Raw genomic sequence first — 24061 nt, 5'->3', positions numbered from 1 at the left:
GAAAGAAAATACTACAGAGATTCACTGGTTGCAGAAAGAAAATACTACAGAGATTCACTGGTTGCAGAAAGAAAATACTACAAAGAGATTCACTGGTTGCAGAAAGAAAATACTACAAAGAGATTCACTGGTTGCAGAAAGAAAATACTATAAAGAGATTCACTGGTTGCAGAAAGAAAATACTACAGAGATTCACTGGTTGCAGAAAGAAAATACTACAGAGATTCACTGGTTGCAGAAAGAAAATACTACAAAGAGATTCACTGGTTGCAGAAAGAAGCAGTCTCCCTCCCCTGCCTCTTCCTTGTATTCAGTCTCTCCAGTTTTAGAGTCATGCATGCGTGTGAATGACTGGTGCGAAAGCGCTTTGATTTGTCTCTGCACAAGATTCAGCGCTATATAAATGCCATTATTATTATTATTATTATTAGATGGCAGTAACGTTGGGGCTGGTAAACGAGAAAGACAGACATTTATTGTTATTTTAAAGGTAATGATGGTTGTATGTGTAATGTGCAGTAAAAAAAAAAAAAAAAAAAGAAAAAAGAAAAGAAAGGTGATGGGGTGCGTGTGTGTGTGTGTGTGTGCTGTGCAGTATGCATTTGAGAGCCAGATTCGTTTGCATGGATACGATCCTGCCACCAGTCTACTCTGCATGGAACCCAGGGAGGTATGTTGCTTCCATCTGTGTGTGGAGGAGGAATTTTGTTTAATGTCCCGTCACACATATCGGTGATTGAAGACATTTTGTTAAAGTATTTATGAATACATCTGAGTATTATCGGTTAGAAGGGGTGGGAGATGTGGATGAATGGAGGGTTGGGGGAAACTGGGCAAATGAGGGTAAAAATGTGGGTGAAATTTGGAAGAAAAAACCCAAAACAAAACAAAAAAAATCTAAATACAGTTACAGGAAATTACTTAAAGGACTTCGTAAAAGAGAAGTCGTTAAACTGACAAGCGAAACAACTGATAATGAATGCAAAAAGTCAAAAACATCAACGTTCTCAGTCACTTGTGAAGACCCACTTTCGTGTACAAAAGGCTTCATCAAGCTACAGTGAAAAATTATATGCTCAATTGTCAGGTTACTAAAGCATATGCGCTTGACATTAGAACAATACTTGGTCCGCATCTGTGTGTTTATGTGTGTGTGTGTGTGTGTGTGTGTGTGTGTGTGTGTGACTCGACTGACTTCATTTATTGTCATAAAATCCTGAAGGATTAATAGACACAACAAAGAACAAAAGGAACAAAGAAATAAACGGTCATCTAATACGCTTGCAATGAAATACATAGTTGGTGAGTTTGGTTGTTGTTTTTTTGTTGTTTTTTTTGAGTCATCGCAGTTGAATAAATCACTTGTTTTTTAGGATATTGTTTTGTATTTTTCTAGTGATCACATTTGTTTGATGATCATACTGTGTGTGTGTGTGAGTGATGTGTGTGTGTCTGTGTACGTTATGTGTGTGTGTACGTGTGTGTGTGTGTTTGGTGTGTATATGTGAGTGTGAGTGATGTGTTTGTGTGTGTGTGTGTGTGTGTTTGGTGTGTGTGAGTGTGTGTGTGTGTGTGTGTGTGTGAATTTGTCTGTGTTCATGTGTCCATGTGAATGCGCATGTAGGTGCATGTGTTTATCTGTACATCCGTATGTGTGTGTGTGTGTGTATGCGTGCAAGCATGGGGAGGTGCATTTGTGCATGTGAATATACGTGCATACATATGCATATGTGTCCGTGTGTGTGTGTGTGTGTGTGTGTGTGTGTGTTAATATTTGTGTTCATATACGTTTACATGGAAAAGAGAACTGAAAGAAGCATCTGTATGAGATTGCTATCATCATGATAATCACCATCATCATTGTTAATCACTGATTTTGGCTGCGTCTAAAACCTAAACTGCAATCATCATGATAATCACCATCATCATTGTTTATCATTAATTTTGGCTGCATCTAAAACCTATACAACAATCATCATGATAATCACCATCATTGTTAATCACTCATTTTGGCTGCGTCTAGAACCTAAACTACAATCATCATGATAATCACCATCATCATTGTTTATTGCTCATTTTGGCTGCATCTAAAATCTAAACTACAATCATCATGATAATCACCATCATTGTTAATCACTCATTTTGGCTGCGTCTAAAACCTAAACTACAATCATCATGATAATCATCATCATCATTGTTTATCACTCATTTTGACTGTGTCTAAAAGCTAAACTACAATCATCATGATAATCATCATCATCATTGTTAATCACTCATTTTGGCTGCGTCTAAAACCTAAACTACAATCATCATGATAATCACCATCATCATTGTTTATCACTCATTTTGGCTGTGTCTAAAACCTAAACTACAATCATCATGATAATCATCATCATCATTGTTTATCACTCATTTTGGCTGCGTCTAAAAGCTAAACTGCATCATGTCTAGTTTCATGAATGTTGGCTTTTCTTCACCTCAACACCAAGGGAGAGAACACACTACGCACGGGAGACATTCTGCGGAAGATCGAGGAGGAAGGGGAGAGCATTGCGGTGGTGTGTTTCCCGGGTATTCAGTACTACACGGGTCAGTTCTTCGACATCGCCACCATCACCGCCACGGCACAAAAGAAGGTGTGAGGATTGTCAGGAGGCTTTGTGTGTGTGTGTGTGTGTGTGTGTGTGTGTGTACGTTATGTGTGTGTGTACGTGTGTGTGTGTGTGTTTGTGTGTGTACGTTATGTGTGTTTGTGTGTGTGTGTGTGTGTGTGTGTGCCATGTGTGTGTGTGTGGTGGGGGAGGAAGAGGCTGGATATGTGTGTATTCTTTTTCTTTTATTTTTTTTCTTTTTCTTTTCCAGTGAAGTTTTGAAAACAGATAGAAAATTAAGTCATCTATTTTTTGGCCCACATGGATGCATGTGTGCGTGTTCACAAGCGCATGCTTGCTTGCTGGCTTGTGTGTGTGTGTGTGTGTGTGTGTGTGTGTGTGTGAGGAGGATGGGTTGGGAGAGGTGTGTGTTGTGAGTAATGTTACACTGTTTTCAAGATTTTTGTTGTTGTAGTTGTTGTTGCGAGTTTGTGTCTTGAATGTGTTTTTGTTTTTTTTAAATAACTGTTCATGAATCTTGTTCTTGCCACGCATTGAATGCAGTGACTCCTCTCTCTCTCTCTCTCTCTCTCTCTCTCTCTCTCTCTCTCTCTCTCTCTCTCTCTCTCTCAGAAAAATTGAAAACTGAAAGTGAAAGTGAAACTTTTTTTGTTATGATGATGATTGTGTTGATTATGTTGATGATTATTGTTATCAGTATTATTATCATCATTATTATTATTGTTGTTATTATCATTATTATATGGTGATGATCATTATCGCCATTATTATTATTATCATTGTTGTTGTTGTTGTTGTTATTATTATCATTATTATCATCATCATCATCATTATTATTGTTGTCATCATCATCATTGTTATCATTATTGTTATTATTATCGTTGTTCCTATTATTATTATTATTATCGTTATTATTATTATTATCATCAACATCATCATTATCTTTGTCGTTATTATTATTATTATTATTGTTGTTGTTCTTGTTGTTCTTGTTATTGTTGTTATTATATTATTATTATTATCATTATTATCATTATTATTTTGCAGGGCTGCTATGTGGGGTGGGACATGGCTCATGCGGCGGGCAACGTGGAGTTGTTTCTGCACGACTGGAACGTGGACTTTGCCTGTTGGTGCAGCTATAAGGTACGTTGTCCAAGACATCAGTCGGAGCACCTTGTTTCTTTAGCTTTTTTTTTTTTTTCAAACACCAAACCTTTTTTTTTTTTTTGCTGCCCCATCATCTGCACCATTTCAGTGGCATTACTCCCACACTGCTAATTTAGATTCCCCCATACACGGCCACACCTGGGTTCGTCCGTCACAGTTCCAGCATCGGCAGTCCGCAGAGAACCATTGATGTTAGGTTGCCCAGGAGGCCAAACACCAGAGGAAACCCTGCACTGCTGCTGAGTCACTCCGGTGGTGTTCAGTGGTGCCTGTTCTGATTCAACGTACTTAGGACACCACCTACTAAGCCCCCTACTAACGACAATAATAACACTACACCTTTTGTTCACCTGTATGGCAAGGTGATGAGAAAGGCTAACGGGGTTCATGCAAGTTGTAAGAAATATATTTAATGTCAAAAAAAAAAAAAAGACATGCCCTCCCACTGCCCCCTTTTCTTTTTTTTTCTTTTTTTTAATATAAATGAAGTCAGTAGACATCTATTAGAAATGATTCCCAGGTTTGTAAATCAAAAGAATGGAGGTAACCTACTTCCGGGAGGTTATCGGCCATAGCTACTTTCGTTTTCTCCGCATAGGTGGGTAGTAGTTTGCACAGGACAGGAATCAGACCCTTGCCGGAGTCTGCACTAGTTGGTCACGGTAAGTATGTTACTTAAACGTAATTTTAGGAAGAAAATGTCCATTTTGGCTCTCTGATACTGAAAAAAACAAACCAGAAATTGTATGTTGTTTTATCAGTGACTGGGGCTCTGCAGTGAAATCTACCACCCGAGTTTAAGGTTAACCCATTCATCACCAGGGAAATATATCTCCTGATCCAAGGCCTCTGCCAGAGAATTTTCAGTGAAAATGGGTGTAGATTAGGAAAAAATTGTAGAGGCTATTGTGTGTGTGTGTATGTGTCATAGATATGTTCCAAAAAAATGTTTGTCTTCAAAATCGGTTTTTGATTTTTGTAATCTGCTCAAAGGAGGCATAAATAGAGGGCGCTAGTCAGGGATGCAGTGGGGAGGTAACCTACTACGGGAGGTTATCGGCCATAGCTACTTTCTGTTTTCTCTGCATAGGCGGGTAGTAGTTTGCACAGGACAGGAATCAGACCCCTGCCGGAGTCTGCACTAGTGGGTCACGGTAAGTATGTTACTTAAATGTAATTTTAGGAGGAAAATTTCCTTTTTAGCTGTAGGTAAGATGATTAGATTTGCTTATGTTGCCTAGCTACACTTTTGGAGTTAAAAGACATTTGTGTTTTCTCAACTTTTATGTGGCATTGTTGTGTATCTGGAAATGTTTGTTCTGGGCATGAAAACATCATTTTGCAGTAATTCTCCAAACTCCAGTAGGATGGAGTCTCCTGTCGGTCCGACGGATGAATAGGCAGGCAGGCTTATCTGTCGGTGTGTCCTCATATGGGAGAAGAGGCCAATTCTGGATGCACAGTACTTCCCACAGGTGTTTCAAATGGAAAACGTCTCCAGAAATTGAGCCCTGCTTCCTTCGCTCACACTTCTCCTTAATGGCCAGTGTTCTCTTGTTTTCAAATATCTTTATGCCACTAGAGCACAGCATCCTCCAGCGAGAGCGGTCAAGGGCATCAGTTTCCCAGGAAGCAATGTCTATGTCACAGGCTTTGAGGTTTGTCTTCAAGTGTCCTTGAAGCGTTTGCAGGGTCTTCCAAGTTCATGGTGGCCTTCCTTCAGCTGGCCATACAAGAGCATCTTTGGGATCCTGGTGTCTGTCATGCGGACAGCAGGCTTTCGTTGTTGGGCAGGCCGCTTCAATAGGAGTGAAAGGATAATTAGACCTTGAAACTTGAAATGTGTGTGTGTGTGTGTGTGTGTGTCACTATTTTCCAACATATGAAAAGGTACCATCATGCTTCCTGCTGCTGACTGAATTGCTCTTTTTCAACATCTGAGTGGAGATAACTGAATGAACAATGTATGCAATATTTGCATGCATGAATGATTTAAAAAAAAAATTGATTGATTATTTGTCTGTGTGTTTGTGTTTGTGAGTGTGTGTGTCTGTATGAGTGTGTTCATTCTTCAGTTTAGTGTCTTTTCACTATCAGTGATATTAGACGATTAAAAAAAAAGAAAAGGAAGTTGGGGGGGGGGGGGGGGGGGGGAACGGAAAAGGTAGAAAACTATCAAAAAGTGTATAACTAACATGCAATTATAGTATGAGTATGTGTACGTCTGTATGTGTGTGTGTGCCTGCATGCGTGTGTGTGTGTGTCTGTATGTGTGTGTGTGCGTATGTGTCTCTGTGTGTGCGTATGCGTCTCTGTGTGCATGTGTGTTCAGTACATGAACAGCGGCGCGGGAGGCATGGCGGGTTTTTTCCTCCATGAACGTCATCGGAACAACGACTTTCCCAAGCTCCTGGGCTGGTGGGGTCACAGCCACTCGACCCGATTCAACATGGACAACGGTGAGCCGCTGTTCTTGTTGGTGATGGTGGTGGTAGTGTTGTCATGTGGAGTGATGGCCTAGAGGTAACGCGTCCGCCTAGGAAGCAAGAGTGCACTGGTTTGAATCACAGCTCAGCCACCGATATTTTCTCCCCTTCCACTAGAGCATAGAGTGGTGGTCTGGACGCTAGTCATTCCGATGAGATGATAAACCGAGGTCCCATGTGCAACATGCACTTAGTGCACGTAAAAGAACCCACGGCAACAAAAGGGTGGTTCCTGGCAAAATTCTGCAGAAAAATCCACTTCGATAGGCAAAAAACAAATAAAACTGCATGCAGGAAAAAAGAAAAAAAAATTTTAAAAAAAGAAAAAAGGGTGGCGCTGTAGTATAGCGATGCGCTCTCCCTTGGGAGAGCAACTCGAATTTCACACAGAGAAATCTGTTTTGCTAAAAAGAAATACAAATACAAATACAAATACAAAATCACTCAGATTTCATTTTTTTTCCCCGCTCTTTTATCCAGTCTTCTCTTTTGTGTAGAATCAACTTTTTTTTTGTTGTTGCTTGCTTTTCCAGCACTGCTTCTCCCCCCCCCCCCCCCCCCCAGCTGGCTGGAAAACGGGTTAATTCATTGCTGGAGGGTCAGAATTTGTTTCCAGTTTCCAAGATGACATGCATGAAAGCCAAGCTAAAGGAACTAACTGCTACAGTATTTCTGGCAGTGTTCACGTGTGTCGTGGGCTTTAAGCAACAGTGATAACTGGTAATGATATAATAATAATAATAATGTACATTTATATTGCACCCTTTCTCCCAAAGAGCTCAGGGCACTTTACATGAAAGAAAAATACTACAAGTTGCATGAAACATTCATGACCACTCTTTCTCAAAAACCCCCTCCCTCCCTCCACCACCCCCTCACACCCCCCATGTGGGAAATAATAATCAAATAAAATGAAATAAAATAAAATAAAATAACAACAACTATTTTTTAAATAATAATAATAATAAAAAATAAATAAATAAAATAAATAAATAAAAATTAATAGATAAATACATAAAAATACTACTACTACTACTAATATTTATAAGGTGCAAAATCTTGATGAAGTCAAATTCTAAGTGCACACACACACACACACACACACACACACACACACACACACAAAATGAATGAATGAATAAATGAACAGATAATTTAGAAATAAATAAATATATAGGTAAATAGATAGATGAATAAACGAATAAGTAAACGGATGCATAAATAATCCATATGTAAATGAATAAACAGATAAATAGAGAAATAAACACTATTTGAAATAAATAGATAAATAAACGAATAAGTAAAGTGGATACATAAATGATGTATTCATGAATATATAAATGAATAGAGAAGTAAATGAAACTGAAAATAAATAGATAAATAAATAAATAGATAGTATCAGTATCAGTAGCTCAAGGAGGCGTCGCTGCGTTCAGTCAAATCCATATACGCTACACCACATCTGCCAAGCAGATGCCTGACCAGCAGCATAACCCAACGCGCTTAGTCAGGCCTTGAGAAAAAAAAAGATAATTAAATTTTTTTTTAAATGACAATAATGATAAAAATAATAATAATAATATAAATAAATTTTTAAAAAATAAAATAAAATAACAAAAATAAAGAAAAATAAATAAATAAAAATAATAAATAAATAGATAAATAAATAAATAAAAAATAATAGAATAATAGATAAATACTTTAAAAATACTACTATTAATAACAATAATACTTATAAGGCGCAGAATCTTGATGAAGTCAACTCTAAGCGCAAAAAAAAAAAAAAAAAAAAGAAAGATGAATAAATATATAGAATGCCACAGAAGTTGTACTGTTTCTTGCTGTGCGCCAGTCATGGAGCTGAGTCCGGGGCCTTTGGTTACCGCGTGAGCAACCCGCCGGGCTTCCTGGCCGCGCCCCTGCAGGCCAGCTTTGAGGTGAGTGGCACTGAACGTGGTCACAGCACACACACGTCCACACTCACGCACACACACACACACACACACACACACCCGCACGTGCACCCCCCCCGCCCGGCCCCCTTCTCCCACACACACACACACAAATGCACAAAGACTTGCACCCGTCTGCACACACACACATACACATACACACACACACACCCACAAACACACATCTTCACATAGAGATACAGACAGACACATGCATGCATGCTTACACACACACACACACACACACACACAACCACACACACACACACACACACACACACACACACAACCACACACACACACACACACACACAACCACACACACACACACATACTCTCACCCAACTACACACACACACACACACACACACACACAGATCAGGCACCATAGCTGTAGACTTTATCTTGTAAGTGCAGCATGCACTTTGGTCACGTAAAAGAACCCATGGCAACAAAAGTGTTGTCCTTGGCAAAATTCTGTAGTAAAATCCACTTTGATAGGAAAATAAATACACTTAAACACAGAAAAAAAAGAATAGAGAGTGGCGCTGTCTCTGGGGAGAGCAGCCCAAATTTCACACAGAGAAATCTGTTGTGATGAAAGAGTAATAAATACAATACAATACAATACAATACAATACAATACAAAGTAGTGCTCTTCCTAGGGAAAGCAGGCCAAATTTCACACAGAGAAATCTGTTGTGACAAAAGAATAATATCATACAGTAGAGTACAGTACAGTACAGTACAGTACAGTACAGTACAATTTAACCGTTTCATGTGTTTTACATAACGAATGGAATGACTGCGATTCTCATGTATCGTTTTTGTGTTTTGCTCCTCGAAGCATTTTCATGTCTCTTACATAACACGTGGAACGACTGCGATTCTCGCAGATCGTTAACGTGCTTCGCACCACAAAGCAGCTAGCTTCACGTCGGGGGATGATGGATAAAAGCAATCCGTAAATTGACGGCAGGTCTTCAAGAAAACCAGCATGAAAGAGCTGGTGGCCAAGTCCCGAATTCTGACGGGCTATCTGGAGTTGCTGATCAAGCGCGCCTACAAAGGCCCGGAGGGGGTGGCGGAGGAGGGGGACTACGACCACCTGAGCGTGAAGATCTTCACTCCTGCGGACCCCAAACAGCGCGGGGCCCAGCTGTCGCTGGTGTTCAACATCGACATTCACAGCGTCTTTGACGAGCTGTCCAAGAGAGGGGTTGTGGTGAGTCTTCAGCTCGCTTGAGTCCTGCCAGTTCGGTCTGTCATCTTCTTCTTCTTCTTCTGCGTTCGTGGGCTGCAACTCCCACGTTCACTCGTATGTACATGAGTGGGACTTTATGTGTATGACCGTTTTTACTCCGCCATGTAGGCAGTCATACTCCGTTTTTGGGAGTGTGCATGCTGGGTAGGTTCTTGTTTCCATAACCCACCGAACGCTGACATGGATTACAGGATCTTTAATGTGCGTATTTGTTCTTCTGCTTGCGTATACACACGAAGGGGGTTCAGGCACTAGCAGGTCTGCACATATGTTGACCTGGGAGATCGGAAAAATCTCCACCCTTTACCCACCAGGCACCGTTACCGAGATTCGAACCCGGGACCCTCAGATTGAAAGTCCAACGCTTTAACTACTCGGCTATTGCGCCCGTCGTTTGGTCTGTCTGACACTTATGACTATCTGGCAGTTCTGTCTTTTGTGTTTTGTCTGTCTGAGCGTGTATGTGTGGGTGCCTGAAATCTGCTTGAAACGAACGATGAGGGCCCAGTGGCAGCCGTCAGTCGGCTATACCCAGGTAGGCAGCCTGTTGTGCAAATGACCCCGTGTTTGGAAAGCACTTAAGAGCTTGATCTCCGACCGAGGTATAGGCGCTATATAAGTATCTGTATCATCATATCATCAGTTCGCTCCCCTGACTTTCCCCCCACAGGTGGCCCATTTGTATGGGTAAGTAAATAAAAGTGCTCCCCCCCCCCCAAACCCCCCAAAATATTAGAAGTTATGAACTGAAATTTGCAAGAATTAAATAGTGCAATAAAGTAAGAAGCCACGCCAAATTTCAAAGCAATATCTCAAATAGTTATTGAGATATAGAGTTCTGAATTTTCAAAAAAATTCCGCGATTTTAGCCAATCTTTTTTTAGCTTACTATGTCATTATGCAAATTAGGTGCCACTCCAAAAATTCAAAACTTTATAAAGCCCCGATCAGGCTCCTTTGTCTCAATCAGTTTTAACTCTCTCCATACGAACGGCGAAAAAGACAACGTTAACAGCGTTTCACCCCAATTACCACCATCAAAATATTGCAAGCGGAAGGCTCTTATACTGCAGAGGTGAATGTTGACAAAGAATACCACAATTCTGACGACAGAAGCTAAAGGTTGGGTCATTCAGACACCCACTGGACATCCGAGGGGTCTGTGTAAAGGAGAAGAGAGGGCTGGCCGTACTGAGTGAGTTAAACAGTAGGGTCTCTATCAGGGCCCATCATCCAGATTGAGGCAAGTTGGAGTATGTGGGGTTTTTTGACTCACTTGTGTAAACAAAGTGAGTCTATGTTTTAACCCGGTGTTTGGTTGTCTCTGTGTGTGTGTGTCTGTGTGTCCGTGGTAAACTTTAACATTGACATTTTCTCTGCAAGTACTTTGTCAGTTGACACCAAATTAGGCATAAAAATAGGAAAAATTCAATTCTTTCCAGTCATCTTGTTTAAAACAATATTGCACCTCTGGGATGGGCACAAAAAAATAAAAAATGAAGCCTAATTATATGCAAACTGCATTTACTGTTATATTTATATTTTTTGTATTCTCTAAACTTGGCACTTTGATCTGATATTCTGACCCAACAACAAGAGCAGTCATTATTATCATTTTTTTGCTCAAACAGGAACTTCTTTTGCTAAGCATGGAAGTTTTATTTCTTTTGCAAACGTTTTGATGCAGATAGTAAAAAAGGGAAATTACTGTGTAATTAATGCTAGGGGACTTAGTAAAGAAGGGAAATTACTCTGTAATTAATGCTAGGGGACTTAATTTGCTTTAAACTGATCTTTCTCATCTTAAACATTACATTTTGAAATTATACTCAATACATAAAAAGCTTGGAATTTTTTTTTAAAGTGTATCACAAGTGAGTCTTGAAGGCCTTGCCTCTCTTGTTTTGTTTTGTGTACTGTTGAAAGAGTGTGCGTGTTTCAGGTCCAGTTTCTGAAGGAGGCGTCACTGCGCTCGGACAGATCCATATACACTACATTGCATCTGCTGGGCAGATTCCTAATCAGAGTACCGATCAGAATGGATTTTTTTTTTAGAATGTCTGTGAATTGGTGATTCGTGCATTGTTCATGAATACTGTGGTTCTTCATGAATATTATAATCAGGTAGGTCTGGCCAAATATTCAAATGATGGGTACTGATGGGTACGTTATTGTTTCCATAACCCACCGAACGCTGACATGGATTACAGGATCTTTAACATGCGTATTTGTTCTTCTGCTTGTGTATACACACGAAGGGTGTTTGGGCACTAGCAGGTCTGCACATATGTTGACCTGGGAGATCGGAAAAATCTCCACCCTTTACCCACCAGGCACTGTTACTGAGATGCAAACCCGGGACCCTCAGATTGAAAGTCCAACGCTTTAACCACTTGGCTATTGCGCCCGTCGTACAGATTTTTTAATCCTTTTCTTCTGCTTGGTTTCTTCATTTTCTTCACCATTGCAGGCTTCACTATATCTTTGTGGGCAGTGTTTTTTCTCAGGATTTATTTTTCAAACTTCTTTGCGGTAGTCATGATAAGTGGAGAATGAGTGCATCTGCATGCATGTTTCCGGATGTGTGAGAGGGTGTAGACAGTGAATGCATAGCAGGTGTGATCGATGATTTCCACTCTCTCTCACAGCATGTTTCACAGAGACTTCTCTGCCACTTGTGACTTGTGATAGTGTTGCTGTGGTTACTTGTGTTGCCTTGGTTACAGTGTGACAAGAGGTTCCCCCACGTGATCCGCATCGCTCCGGTCCCCATGTACTGCTCGTTCCGCGACGTCCACCGCTTCATGCGATACCTGGCTCAGTCACTGGAGGCTGCCAAGAAACTGACGGAATCCTCAAAAACTGGACTCAAAAACTCCCATTGACGGGATCATTCTGTGTGCTGGATGCCACAGAGAGAGAGTGGGGGGGAGCGGGGGGGTGGGGGGGGTCCTCAGAATACCAGTAAATAGTTTATGCACTTTGTGCTAGGTTCAGCATCAGTGATGTTTGCTTCAGGGATGAAATGAGGAAAGAAAAATTTCGTTACGGATTTTATGATGTTGGTTTTCTCGTGCTCAAAACTAATATCAAATGCCATGACCAAGAGTTACTTATCATCATAGTTCAAGCATTTTGAATGCTTGTATTTTGTAGCATAGTAATCATGCTTGGAATACTGCATTTCCTGATGTGTGTCCACACACACACACATACACACATGCATGCATGCTTACAGAGAGAGATACATTTGCATGTGTATTCACACACAGACAGAATGCACACATACACACACACACATGCATGAACACACATGGCTGAAAACATATACGCACACATAGCACACATATATATAAAGAAACCGATTTGTTCACCTCTCATTTTGTTGTCATGTTTTCATGCTACAGTCAGTGGAAACTGCCAAATAAAAAGAGACAGGAAACTGAAAAAAAAAGAAAGGAAAAGAAAAGGTAACTGCAACGTATTAAAAACAAAACACAATTATTTGATTGTGAACTTCTACAAATGGAGTTCAGCATCTCGGTAAAAAGATGTCTGTCTGGTGCAATGAGCGCAGTCTGCAGAGGGAGAGGAAAAGCAAAGTCAACACTGTTGCAAAGCAGCGAAGAATCTGTGCCATGAGTTGAATAATTTTGATTGCGGTAACAATCTATTGATCGGGAGGCGCCGTGTTGGCCTTCTGTTGTCTGCGTAGCCATGTGTCGTAGAGTGCGTGCACAGTCAGTTTTGACTAGATCACGCCCCTTAGAGAGGCCACTGTGGCGCCGTCTTCGGTGATCTCCTGTTCTGGTAACGGTTTACAGTTGGCCGGGTTTTCTCTTGGGAGTTTTTCTCTTGGAAGGACTGCCTGCTGAGGCTAACGGACTCCAACTGCCCAGATTTTTCCTCAGGGTTGACTCCCGAAGCCTTTCCTATGAGTGGGTATGGCCGCAAGGCAGTGGAGGTTTGAAATCAAGAGTTTTTCTTCTCTTAGATGAGCTGTCTTCCCAGACTGATGAGCCCCATCTACCCAGAGCACTGGTTTTCAGGCGCCAGGTAACCCGCCTTCGCCCCTTCTCCTATCAGTAGTAGCAGTTCCGCCGGGCTTATATCTAAGCCACACGAGCAGGCTAGGAGCTGGACTTAGTTGTCAGAGGCTGTTGGAGACGCGCGCCGTGAGGGGCATTTTATAGACAATGCGAGCTTGTCCCCATTGCCACCCCTCGGCTATGACAACCTTGGGACCGGTGTTGGCCGTCTGATCCAAGTGTTCATCAGTGGTCAGGGTTCAAGGCCCTGTTTCGGCATGGTGCTGTGTCCCTTGGGGAAAGGCACTTTCCTCCCATTTTTCCTCACTCCACCCAGGTGTGAAGGGGTACCTGACTTCGGTTGAGGAAGGTTAGAAGGGTGGAGGGAGAGGAGTGGGCTCCACCTGTTATGAATCTACTGCCCAGGTGCCAGTCGCATTGCTTGGTTCAAACTTTTTGACAGTTACACGCTACTAAATGCCTATGTTGACCCAACTACGCCATTGGTCAGTTCCATGCTTCACATAGTCAGTAGTGGGTTACGACCATTACGTGGAGTGATGGCCTAGAGGTAATGCGTCCGCCTAGGAAGCGAGAGATTCTGAGCGCGCTGGTTCGAATCACGGCTCAGCCGTCGATATTTTCTCCCCCACCACTAGACCTTGAGTGGTGGTCTGGACGCTAGTCATTCGGATGAGACAATAAACCGAGGTCCTGTGTGCAGCATGCACTTAGTGCATGTAAAAGAACCCACAGCAACAAAAGGGTTGTTCCTGTCAAAATTCTGTAGAAAAATCCACTTCGATAGGAAAAACAAATAAAACTGCACGCAGGAAAAAATGGGTGGCGCTGTAGTGTAGCAACGCACTGTCCATGGGGAGAGCAGCCCAGATTTCACACAGAGAAATCTGTTGTGATAAAAAGAAACACAAATACAAATACTAGGCTCTTCCATCCGAGCAATGCAACTGGTTCCAGATGGCTGTAAAAGGTTATGGAAGCTTTAAACAATCCATTGATTACAGCTGAACAGTGTTGTAACAGCTGAATAACTGGCAATAACATTAATAATATTGCTGTACACACAACTGACAGGTCTTTGTGTGTGTGTGATACAGATTGAGTAGTTCAGAGAATAACGGCAGTTTGTTCTGGTGATTCTATTGTATCTCATACCAGACCTCATGTATTCATTATCCTCCCACAGCCTCTCCATTGATGGTTTGTTCAAATTTCTATCATGTTAGTAGCCTTTAACTCACTCGGGACGACAAGTTTTCTCCCTTGCTTTTCCCCACAGACGGCCCATTTGTAAGGGTTTGGAAAAAAATTTACAAAAAATACAAAATACTGTGTAAGAAAATGAAACTTTCAGAACTGGTTTATTACGTGTTGAGCTATTACATATTAAAAAAAATCAAATTTTTCATCTTATTTTTACAGTTTTGCCATATGTAGAAAATACTGCCAATTTTTCACCCCGAATCACCATACCCATGGTCGCTTTCTGCATTAAATTCACTTTCTTCTTCGTCATCATCCACCTCTTCAATGTCCGACCCTTCAGTTTGTAGCATTTCAAGTACTTCGGCAACCCTAAAACGTTGCCGTCACTGCCTTGTTCACTTCACAACATTCTGAGAAGAGCCCGCTTTGCTAACAGGCTGGCACGCGAGCAGACGACCGGTCAGTGACTTTGTCAGCGTGTGTGCGAGACGGGCCACACATCCCAGGCTAACCAATCATACTGTTCGATTGTGGAGTGACCCAGAACAGCGCACTTTGCTTGGCTAATCACAAATTCACGTGTACAGCGCATGATTGAATTTTACTTTCGGAGAATGCTATTCCATTCCTTCGTCCGAATCCGAATACGTTTTGTGTAGGAATGCGTGACCATTCCTTCGTCCGGAGAGAGTTAAGATGACAAAACTGATGTGGTCTGTGTTTTGGAGCATTTGTTTTCCTCAGGATGTGCAATATTTGGGTCCATCCACTGAAGAATCAAATGTGGATTTTGACAGAACAGTCCTAGAAAGAGAGGAGACTGATTCCCCAAACTAAATCTCAAGTTCAGACAGGATTCTTGAGGATTTGTTTTGTTGGTGTAAACAGTATCATCAAGTATTGAAACACATAATGCCCCCTTCTGATTGTTTAACTCTCTCCATACGAACGGCGAAAGAGACGATGTTAACAGCGTTTCACCCCAATTACCATCATCAAAATATTGCAAGCGGAAGGCTCTTATACTGAAGAGGTGAATGTTGACAAAGAATACCACAATTCTGACGACGGAAGCTAAAGGTTGGGTCATTCAGACACCCACTGGACATCCGATGGGTTTGTGTAGAGGAGAAGAGAGGACTGGCTGTACTGAGTGAGTTAATGACTTGTTGGTCTGTAGATAGAATACTGACAGGCAGTTATTGTTATTATCACAGAATAATGGTTTGTGTTCTTCTTAATGTGATCGCTTGGCCTTCACATTTAAAAAAAAATGTTGTGCATTTAAACAGATGTTGGTGTGGTTTTGAAAAACTTTTATTTCACGTGTTCACTTTAAAGAGATGTTGGTTCTGATGTATGTGTGAAAAAGGAATGTTGATAAATGAAACATGAACTGAAGTGATGAAAAATGCATTGGACTGATTTTAGTGAAAGTTGAAGTGACGTATGATTATGTTACTGACATAAATGTTAAAATGTAACTGGTTTATTAATGTTGTTGTTGTTGTTTTTCTGGTGAAGATTGTGTTCCAGTACTGCCAGAATGAAAAGTGGCTGTTTTTCATGGAAAAGTGATTAGTGTTCAAAACAAAGGTTACAGAAATAGCACACACACACACAAATTCACTCACATATGTATGTTCAAATACTTGTACACACAAGCTCACACACACACACACACACAAAAGCACATACAAACTAATGCCTATGCATGCATGCTCCTCTGAGCAGAGGTTCAAGCCTGTACTAACGTCCACATGCTTAGACATACCCCAGTGTTGCTTGTAGACTCTCAAAGGCCACCTTCCTGGAAAGGCATTGCTTGCATCTGCACATTCCCCCCCCCCCCCCCCCCCCCCCAAAAAAAAAAGAAGAAAAAAATGCAGCTCCAGCAGCTTCATTCCTCTCAGTCCCATCCTTATAGCTTGGCACAGAAATACTATGCTGATTTATACCATTATAGTTTTAATCATTTGCTCGTTTTTTGATTGATTGATTGATATGGATACTTATATAGCGCCTATCCTTGGTCGGAGACCAAGCTCTGAGCGCTGTACAAACACGGGGTCATTTGCACAACAGTCTGCCTACCTGGGTAGAGCCGACTGACAGCTGCCATTGGGCGCTCATCATTCGTTTCCTGTGTCATTCAATCAGATTTCAGGCACGCACACCTACACACTCAGACAAACATGTAAAACATGTTTTAACTGCTTTTGCTCACCACCTCAGTTAGCTTTATTGTTTCTGTTTGACTGAGGGTCCTTTTTTTTTTTTTTTTTGTTCATAATTTTTTTCTTTTTTTTTCTTTTTAAGTTTCTTGGTTTGTTTGTTTTTTGGTAGTCATGTTGAAGCAGCAACACATCCACAGGCACATGCATGTAATGAACTCTCCAAAACACTTGCAAGAGCACCTGTACGCATACATATTATTTCAGATTTTATTGTTTCCAATGAAATCTTTTATTTTGGCATAAAGTGGTTATCCAAATCATCTCATGGCTATTAATTTGGAAATCCATTTATTAGAACGGATGAAGAAACTTCTGCAGTAACATACATGCACACATGCATAAATATGTCTATGAATTAAATATTGTAAGCATCTGTATGCTCACTCTGCATTAAATTCTGAGAATCTGTCAATGAAAGGAAAAAGGAACTAAAGATATATATCAAATATACACTTATCTTTCCTGATTTTCAAATATATGATTAAAAGATACTTATGCACAAACATAAATACACACGTATAAAATTGTCAATAAATTAAACATTGTAAGCATGCATATGCTCATTCTGCAAGAAATTCAGAGCTAGCAATGGAAGGAAAAACAAACTAAAGATATCAAATATACACTAATCTTTCCAGATTTCAGAATGTATGATTAAATTTCTTTTGTTTGCTTTGCAAAAGTATGTTTATCCCTATTAGAATTTTTTTTTTTTAATATAAAGCTTGATTAAATATTGAATGTACTTTGTTTGAAAACAATTGCTCAACATTGTTGAAGTTGTGCATGTGTGTCTTGGTCAAATATTTTTGCTCTGATTATTTGTGTGTGTGTGTGTGTGTGTAGAACCCAATGCTTACTCAGTTTCTGTTGTTTGAATATACATCCCAGTCTGAAAATAGTTGGTTCATTATTTATGTTCTGCTGTGCAAAAAGAATTTTATCTTTCGAGTTGAAAGTGGTGCTGTGGCTTTACTTGTGTTCTTTGCTGTGATTGGCTGTGTTGGCTGTAACTTCCAAGAAGAAAAAAATGCAGCTGTGGTCTTCCTTGTGTGTGTGTGTGTGTGTGTGTGTGTGTGTTTGTTTTAGTGCATGTGTCTGTTGTTTATGCTTCTACCCCTCCCTGCTCCTCCTTTTTCTTTACTTATGGTTTGTTTTTTTCGTTCTTTCTTTCTAAAAACGAAAAGAGAACACATTCATTTCTGCATGTGCAATATGCTGGTAGTGTCAACACACACACACACACGACAAAAGAAGAGAGTTCTATCATGGCTTGACCAGAAGTTGGAGGCTTCAGGGTGTTTTGGTGGTGGTGGTGGTTTTTGTGGGTTTTTTTTTGTTGTTTTTTCCTGTCTGTTGCTTTAATATTAAGTCATTCATTGATCTCAACAAGGGTAATAACAGATGTTAATATTTCTCAGGTATCTTCTTCTTCTTCTGCATTCATGGGCTGCAACTCCCATGTTCACTCGTATATTCATGAGTGGGCTTTTACGTGTACGACCATTTTTACCCCACCATGTAGGCAGCCATACTCTGCTTTCGGGGGTGTGCATGCTGGGTATGTTCTTGTTTCCATAACCCACCGAACGCTGACATGGATTACAGGATCTTTAACATGCATATTTGATCTTTTGCTTGCGTATACACATGAAGGGGGTACAGGCACTACTAGCAGGTCTGCACATATGTTGGCCTGGGAGATCGGAAAAATCTCCCCCCCTTTACCCACCAGGCGCCGTCACCAAGATTCGAACCTGGGACCCTCATATTGAAAGTCCAACGCTTTAACCATTTGGCTATTGCGCCCATCACTTCTCAGCTACGACATTCCTGCATGACTGTAGGATATGACAATGGGGGGAAACAACAACAAACATCACAGGTGGAAAAGCCAGATGGTGAAAACATTATGCTTCATACTTGGTGTTTTTTGGTAGGGCTTATAGTTACTAAATCTGTTTTCTACGGTGAATCCATTTATAAAATCCCGTCTTTTGTTGTTGTTGTTTTGGGGTTTGTGTTTTTCATGATTTGTTTGTGTCGTTTCTGTTTTGTCAGTTTCAGTTTTGCTGTTAAAATCTGATATGTGCTCTCATGTTTCCTCTTTTACCTACCCCATTTAGATCTGAAAAAAAAAAAATCTGCTTGTCTTGTGTTGTCTTCAGAAGGGTTTGGAGAGGGGAGGGGGCTCTAAGTCAGTGGTTCAAACCTGTTTAATACCAGATGAATAAAGGGTGGACGTCTTTTATCAAGACTCATGAAATTTCACAACACTTATTTATTTGCCTGAAATTAAACAACAACAAATCGTAGCTGGGTACACAGACTCTCTTGAATATATGAGATATCACAGGACATGAGTAACAGAATATCAGTATGAGATCTGCTGTGTACATCTGATGGTTTTCATGTGAATATTTAAACGAATGGAAACTTCATCTATGAATAAAATGTAATATTCAAATTTGTACAACTCTCTTAATTCTCTCTCACGTATGGGCTGTTGCATACATCTTTAATACATTCATTACGGAACTTGATAAAAAGCAATAATATTGGCGCCCAGAATCCCCTCCCGTGGGGAGACTGGGGTGGCTTGGCCCGGGGTGGGCTAAGTGGAGGTCCCCCCCCCGGAACCAACTGTTTTTCTCCCCCAGGAGGAGGTGGGGGAGGGGGGTCGACCGAGGAGGGAGGAGGGGAAACAGCACTGGGGCCCCTGAGGGCCGTCTCCGTGTGGGGACCCGGATAACGGCGGGGGGCGGCCTCCCCTTGGGAGTCCACACCCAGCCGCGAGTTCCCACCACCAAGAGAGGACATGCTACTCCCCCTTCCACCCGCCTCGCGCTGGGACACTTCGGGAGGTGACGCTCGAATCCCTTTCCCCCCGGTCCCCTTCATGACCGTTTTATCGGGACGAGCGTCCCCTCCGCGATCAGCGTCTGCAGACGCATCGCCGCGGGTCCTATCGGGAGAAATCATGAGCTCCGGGCCTGGGAGAGTCTCTTGATGAGTATCTCTGCCAGCATCATGATCCCTGCCTTCGTAGGATGGCAAACGAGGCATGGTACCGCGCGTAAGCACCCAGCGAACAATACGAACCCCAACAGAGAAAGGAAAGACAGGATCGACTCAGAGGTAGAAAATACGAAGAAATCGAGGGGGCCGAGTCGAAACGAGTACACAGAATGTAAGCACAATACACATGCAAGCCGCATACAACAAAATAAGGCCAAATGAAAACGCTTAATAGCCAAAAAAAGCGTTAGACGAGACAGAGCGAAAACCTGACAAGATGGCGTGGAGAGCCTTGGCCAAAGGAATGATTCAGCGCTTATAGCTGTTAGAGGCGTTTGATTGGCTAAGAGCGGGCCAGACTAAGAGGGGCGTCTTTTCACTGTTAGCCGCGCGAAATTTGGCCAAACAGAGCAAACCATAGGCCTAGTTTGCATCAGTTTGACATGGTACAGTATATGACACCAAAAATATTGTCAACAGGAGGAGTTTGTATTATACTCCATGTTTGGTGTTTACATATACTTACCATGTCAAACTGATGCAAACCATACTTCAATGGTGATGCTGACAGATCCGCCCGCACAGCAGCCACGCGTGCAGGTGGAGCATTTGAGGATTGGAGTGAGGAATGCCCGAACGAGGCTGCCTCAGCAGATGAGGTTTGGTTTCCAGTTCCAGTGGTGGAACATGTGTCAGGGACTGAAGGACCGGAAACCAGGGCTGGGCTGGCCATTTCGGCGCAATGAGGATCATCTGCGGGCGTTCCAACCTGGCTTTCCGTATCACCTTGGACAGGATTGGAAAGGGAGGAAACGCGTAGGCAATCAGACTGCTCCAGTCTAGAGAGAGAGCGTCCACTGCCCATGCTTCTGGGTCGGCGACTGGAGAGACGTACGTGGGAAGTCTCTTGCTGAACCTTGTCGCAAAGAGGTCCACCATCGGCCGGAACCACTGTTCCCACACTCCTTGCAGGGTGTCCTTGTCCAGGGTCCACTCTGTGTGTATGACACTCTTGGACCTGCTGAGAGCATCTGCCAAAATGTTGTCTTTCCCTGCTATGTGTCTCGCTGAAAGTGCAATGCCCCTGCTGTGGCACCAACGGAGGAGAGCCTCGGTCCGCAGAGAGAGGTCTGCCGAGTGCGCTCCGCCCCCTTTGTTCACGTAACAAGCGACTGTTGTGTTGTCCGTGAACAAGCGAATGGTCTTGCCTTTGGCCTCCGCTATGAAGTGCTGGAGAGCCCTGCGAACTGCCTCCAGTTCCAGAACATTGATGTGGCATAGGCGCTCCTCCGGGGACCAAGTCCCTGCTGCATGGAGTGAGTCCATGTGGGCTCCCCAGCCCATGGAGGAGGCGTCTGTGAATAGTGCCACCTGAAGAGTAGGTGGGGCTATGGGCACCCCCTGTGTCAGAAGAGGGGTGGTTAACCACTCTGATGTCACCTCGAGGAACCACTCGCCCAGACATATCCGGGTATCCCATGGCTGAGTGCTCTGGGACCACCGTAGCCTGAGTGCCCTCTGAAGAGGGCGCTTGAGAACCCTGCCCAGAGGGATGAGAGGTGCCATGGACTCCATCATGCCCAGGAGGGAAGAAAGTGTCCGCGCCGTTGCTTGGGAGGAATGGCGCAAGTGGTTGAGGAGGCCTGCCAGACGGTCCCACCGATCTGGCGTCGGAGAGACTATCATGGACCGCGTGTCGAATCTCATCCCTAAGAAGTCGAAGGACTGGCTCGGGGACAGATCGCATTTCTCCTGGTTCGTGATGAAGCCCAGTTGGGAGCACAGGTCTAGAAGTCTGGCTGTATGACTCTGGCACAGAGCCTGTGACTGGGCCAGAATAAGCCAGTCGTCCAGGTACACACAGAGCCGAATGGACTCCGACCGGACGATTGACACCAATTCCCGCACCACCTTGGTAAACAGGAAAGGGGCAAGGGACAGACCAAATGGGAGGGCAGAGAACTGGAACACTCTGTCCCTCCACACGAACCTCAGGTACCGGCGGGATGCCGGGTGGATGAGGATATGGAAATAAGCATCTTTCAGATCGATGGACGTCGCCCAATCTCCCTGTTGCATGGTCTCCCGAATCTGTGCCTGTGTGTCCATTTTGAATTTCATCTTGGGGAGGAAACTGTTGAGGGGGGACAAGTCCAGGACTGGTCTCCACCCTCCGGAGACTTTTGGGATCACGAACAACCGGCCGTAAAAACCGGGGCCCGGGTCCGAGAGTTGAGATATCGCCCCTATGAGGAGTAGGTGCGATATCTCTTTCTCTAAGACGCTCTCCTGCTCCATCGAGCTGGGCACATAAGGAGGAGGAGTGGATCTTAGAGGGGGGCGGTCCCCCACCCAAGGGAGCATGTACCCCGACTCTAGCACCGACACAATCCAGTCGTTGAGTCCCAGAGCACGCCACTGATGCGCGTGCCGGGACAAGTTTCCTACTTGGAGGGGCTGAACGACTGGCGGTGCTGAATCGGGGCCCAGTCATTGGGGGTGCTGCCTTCTGGCCTTGGGCATGGCCGGACGGCTTGGACGGCCATGAGGTGGTTTGTTCCTCTGCCGCTGATTCTGAGCACGCCGCTTTGGCTTAGGAGGCGAGGTATATGGAGGAGCCCTGGTGGCGGGTCTCTTCAAAGGTATAGAACCCTGGCGCCCCTGGGAGGATTGGGCTAAATATGAGGCCACCTCCCGGTTTGTCTCTGCCCTGTGGCTGACAAAATGCGGCGCATACTGGCCGAAGAGGGAGTGCTGCTGTGCTGGGATGGACCGCAGAGCAGCCCTCTCCTCTACTGGAATGTTAGAGAGGCGGAGAACAGCATCCCGCCGCGCTAGCACTGTATTGAAGTGAAGGCTGGTAGCTGCGTCTGCAGCTGCCGTGAGACCAGACGCTACTCGATTGCCAAAAGTGTTTAACCTCGGGTCTGAGAAGAGGCCAGGCAGGCCAGAGGAAGGAGACTCCGTGTCCTGCTGAACTGGACGTCGTTCCCACAGCTCATTGGCTCTGTGGAGGAACGCGTCAAAGAAGGTATAAGCCGTGGACACCTCGAGGAGGCAGCGGCGGGCCAGTTTGTCCCACTCTGCAAATGTCTTAAAGGGAAGAGTAGCTGAGGTGGGGAAGGTGGTGCGCTGTGAGACCAACATCCTGTCCTGCGCGGAGGGCTCTGCTTCCCTGTAGGCAGGGTGGTCCTGTGTGTACCAGGACCACACTCCTCCCTTGGAGGGATCTTTAAGGAACTTGCCTGGGGCAAAAGCGCCCGGGGCAGAGAGTGACTCCCTGCCTGGAGGAGGGATGGAAGCAGCACCCCTGACGGTGCGGGCTGGCTTATTAAGCCACTCCTGAGCCATTTCTGGCACTCTGAGTCGCCTTGTGGTTCTGGAGTTAGAGTCACCTGACCGTAGGAGGGTTAAGGGTGACAAAGTTGCCTGAGGGACTGATTCAGCATGTGTGACCCTATTGGGGAGGGTCAGTTCGAGCTCGGCAAAGTCCGAGTTTGGTTCAGGCTGGTCCCTAGGGAGGCGTGGGCTCCATCTGTCGCACTGGGATGGGGGCGAAGAGTGCTCATCTGCTTGTTCGTCCTCATCCGAAGACAGGGGCTGTCCTTCTTGTTCACAGTCCATCCCCTGTTGGGTGCCATCCCAAGTGGATGTACCCACGGGGGCGTCCTGTGGGCTGTGGTCAGCCCAGCGGGATGAGCTAGGGCGATCCCGAGCAGGGACCCTGGTCTCCTCTGTTATGTCCTTGACACCTGAAGAGGGTGGGGAGTGTGTGGACCGTAGGTCCAACCATGCTTGGGATGGTGGGTGCCACACCTTCTCAGAGAGAGCGTCCCTGGACGCCAGAGGGACCCACGAGTGCTGTGAGGGGACGAACACCCACTCATCTCCTTTTAGGACCGAGGGCTGGGTAGGTGGGACCAGCAGGCTCCCACGGGCTGAGCGGGGTCCCTCAGCTGCCGTCGGTCCTGAAAAGGAAGCCGTAGTGACCGTGGTGGTCACCTGCGTGCTGACAGAGGACCTATTCGAGGCTGTAGTGTTAACACTGGTCGAGGAGCTCGACCTGC

At 43.8% G+C, this 24061-nt stretch overlaps 1 protein-coding gene across 1 annotated transcript in view; it reads left to right on the top strand.

Moving 5' to 3' along the window:
* Window positions 1-16579, top strand: part of LOC143291126 (kynureninase-like) — a 39335-nt gene extending 22756 nt beyond the window's left edge. The window contains 8 exon segments of the mRNA XM_076600759.1: window positions 596-670; window positions 2490-2636; window positions 3660-3758; window positions 6115-6241; window positions 8121-8138; window positions 8141-8205; window positions 9200-9445; window positions 12211-16579. Coding sequence (XP_076456874.1) covers window positions 596-670; window positions 2490-2636; window positions 3660-3758; window positions 6115-6241; window positions 8121-8138; window positions 8141-8205; window positions 9200-9445; window positions 12211-12369 — 936 coding nt within the window. The 3' untranslated portion in view covers window positions 12370-16579.
* The last annotated feature ends 7482 nt before the right edge of the window (window positions 16580-24061 follow it).

Source organism: Babylonia areolata, chromosome 16 (assembly GCF_041734735.1).
Source record: "Babylonia areolata isolate BAREFJ2019XMU chromosome 16, ASM4173473v1, whole genome shotgun sequence".
Taxonomy (NCBI): Eukaryota; Metazoa; Mollusca; class Gastropoda; order Neogastropoda; family Buccinidae; genus Babylonia; species Babylonia areolata.
Note: the sequence above shows the minus strand (reverse complement) of the source record. Positions and strands in the feature narration are given on the sequence as shown.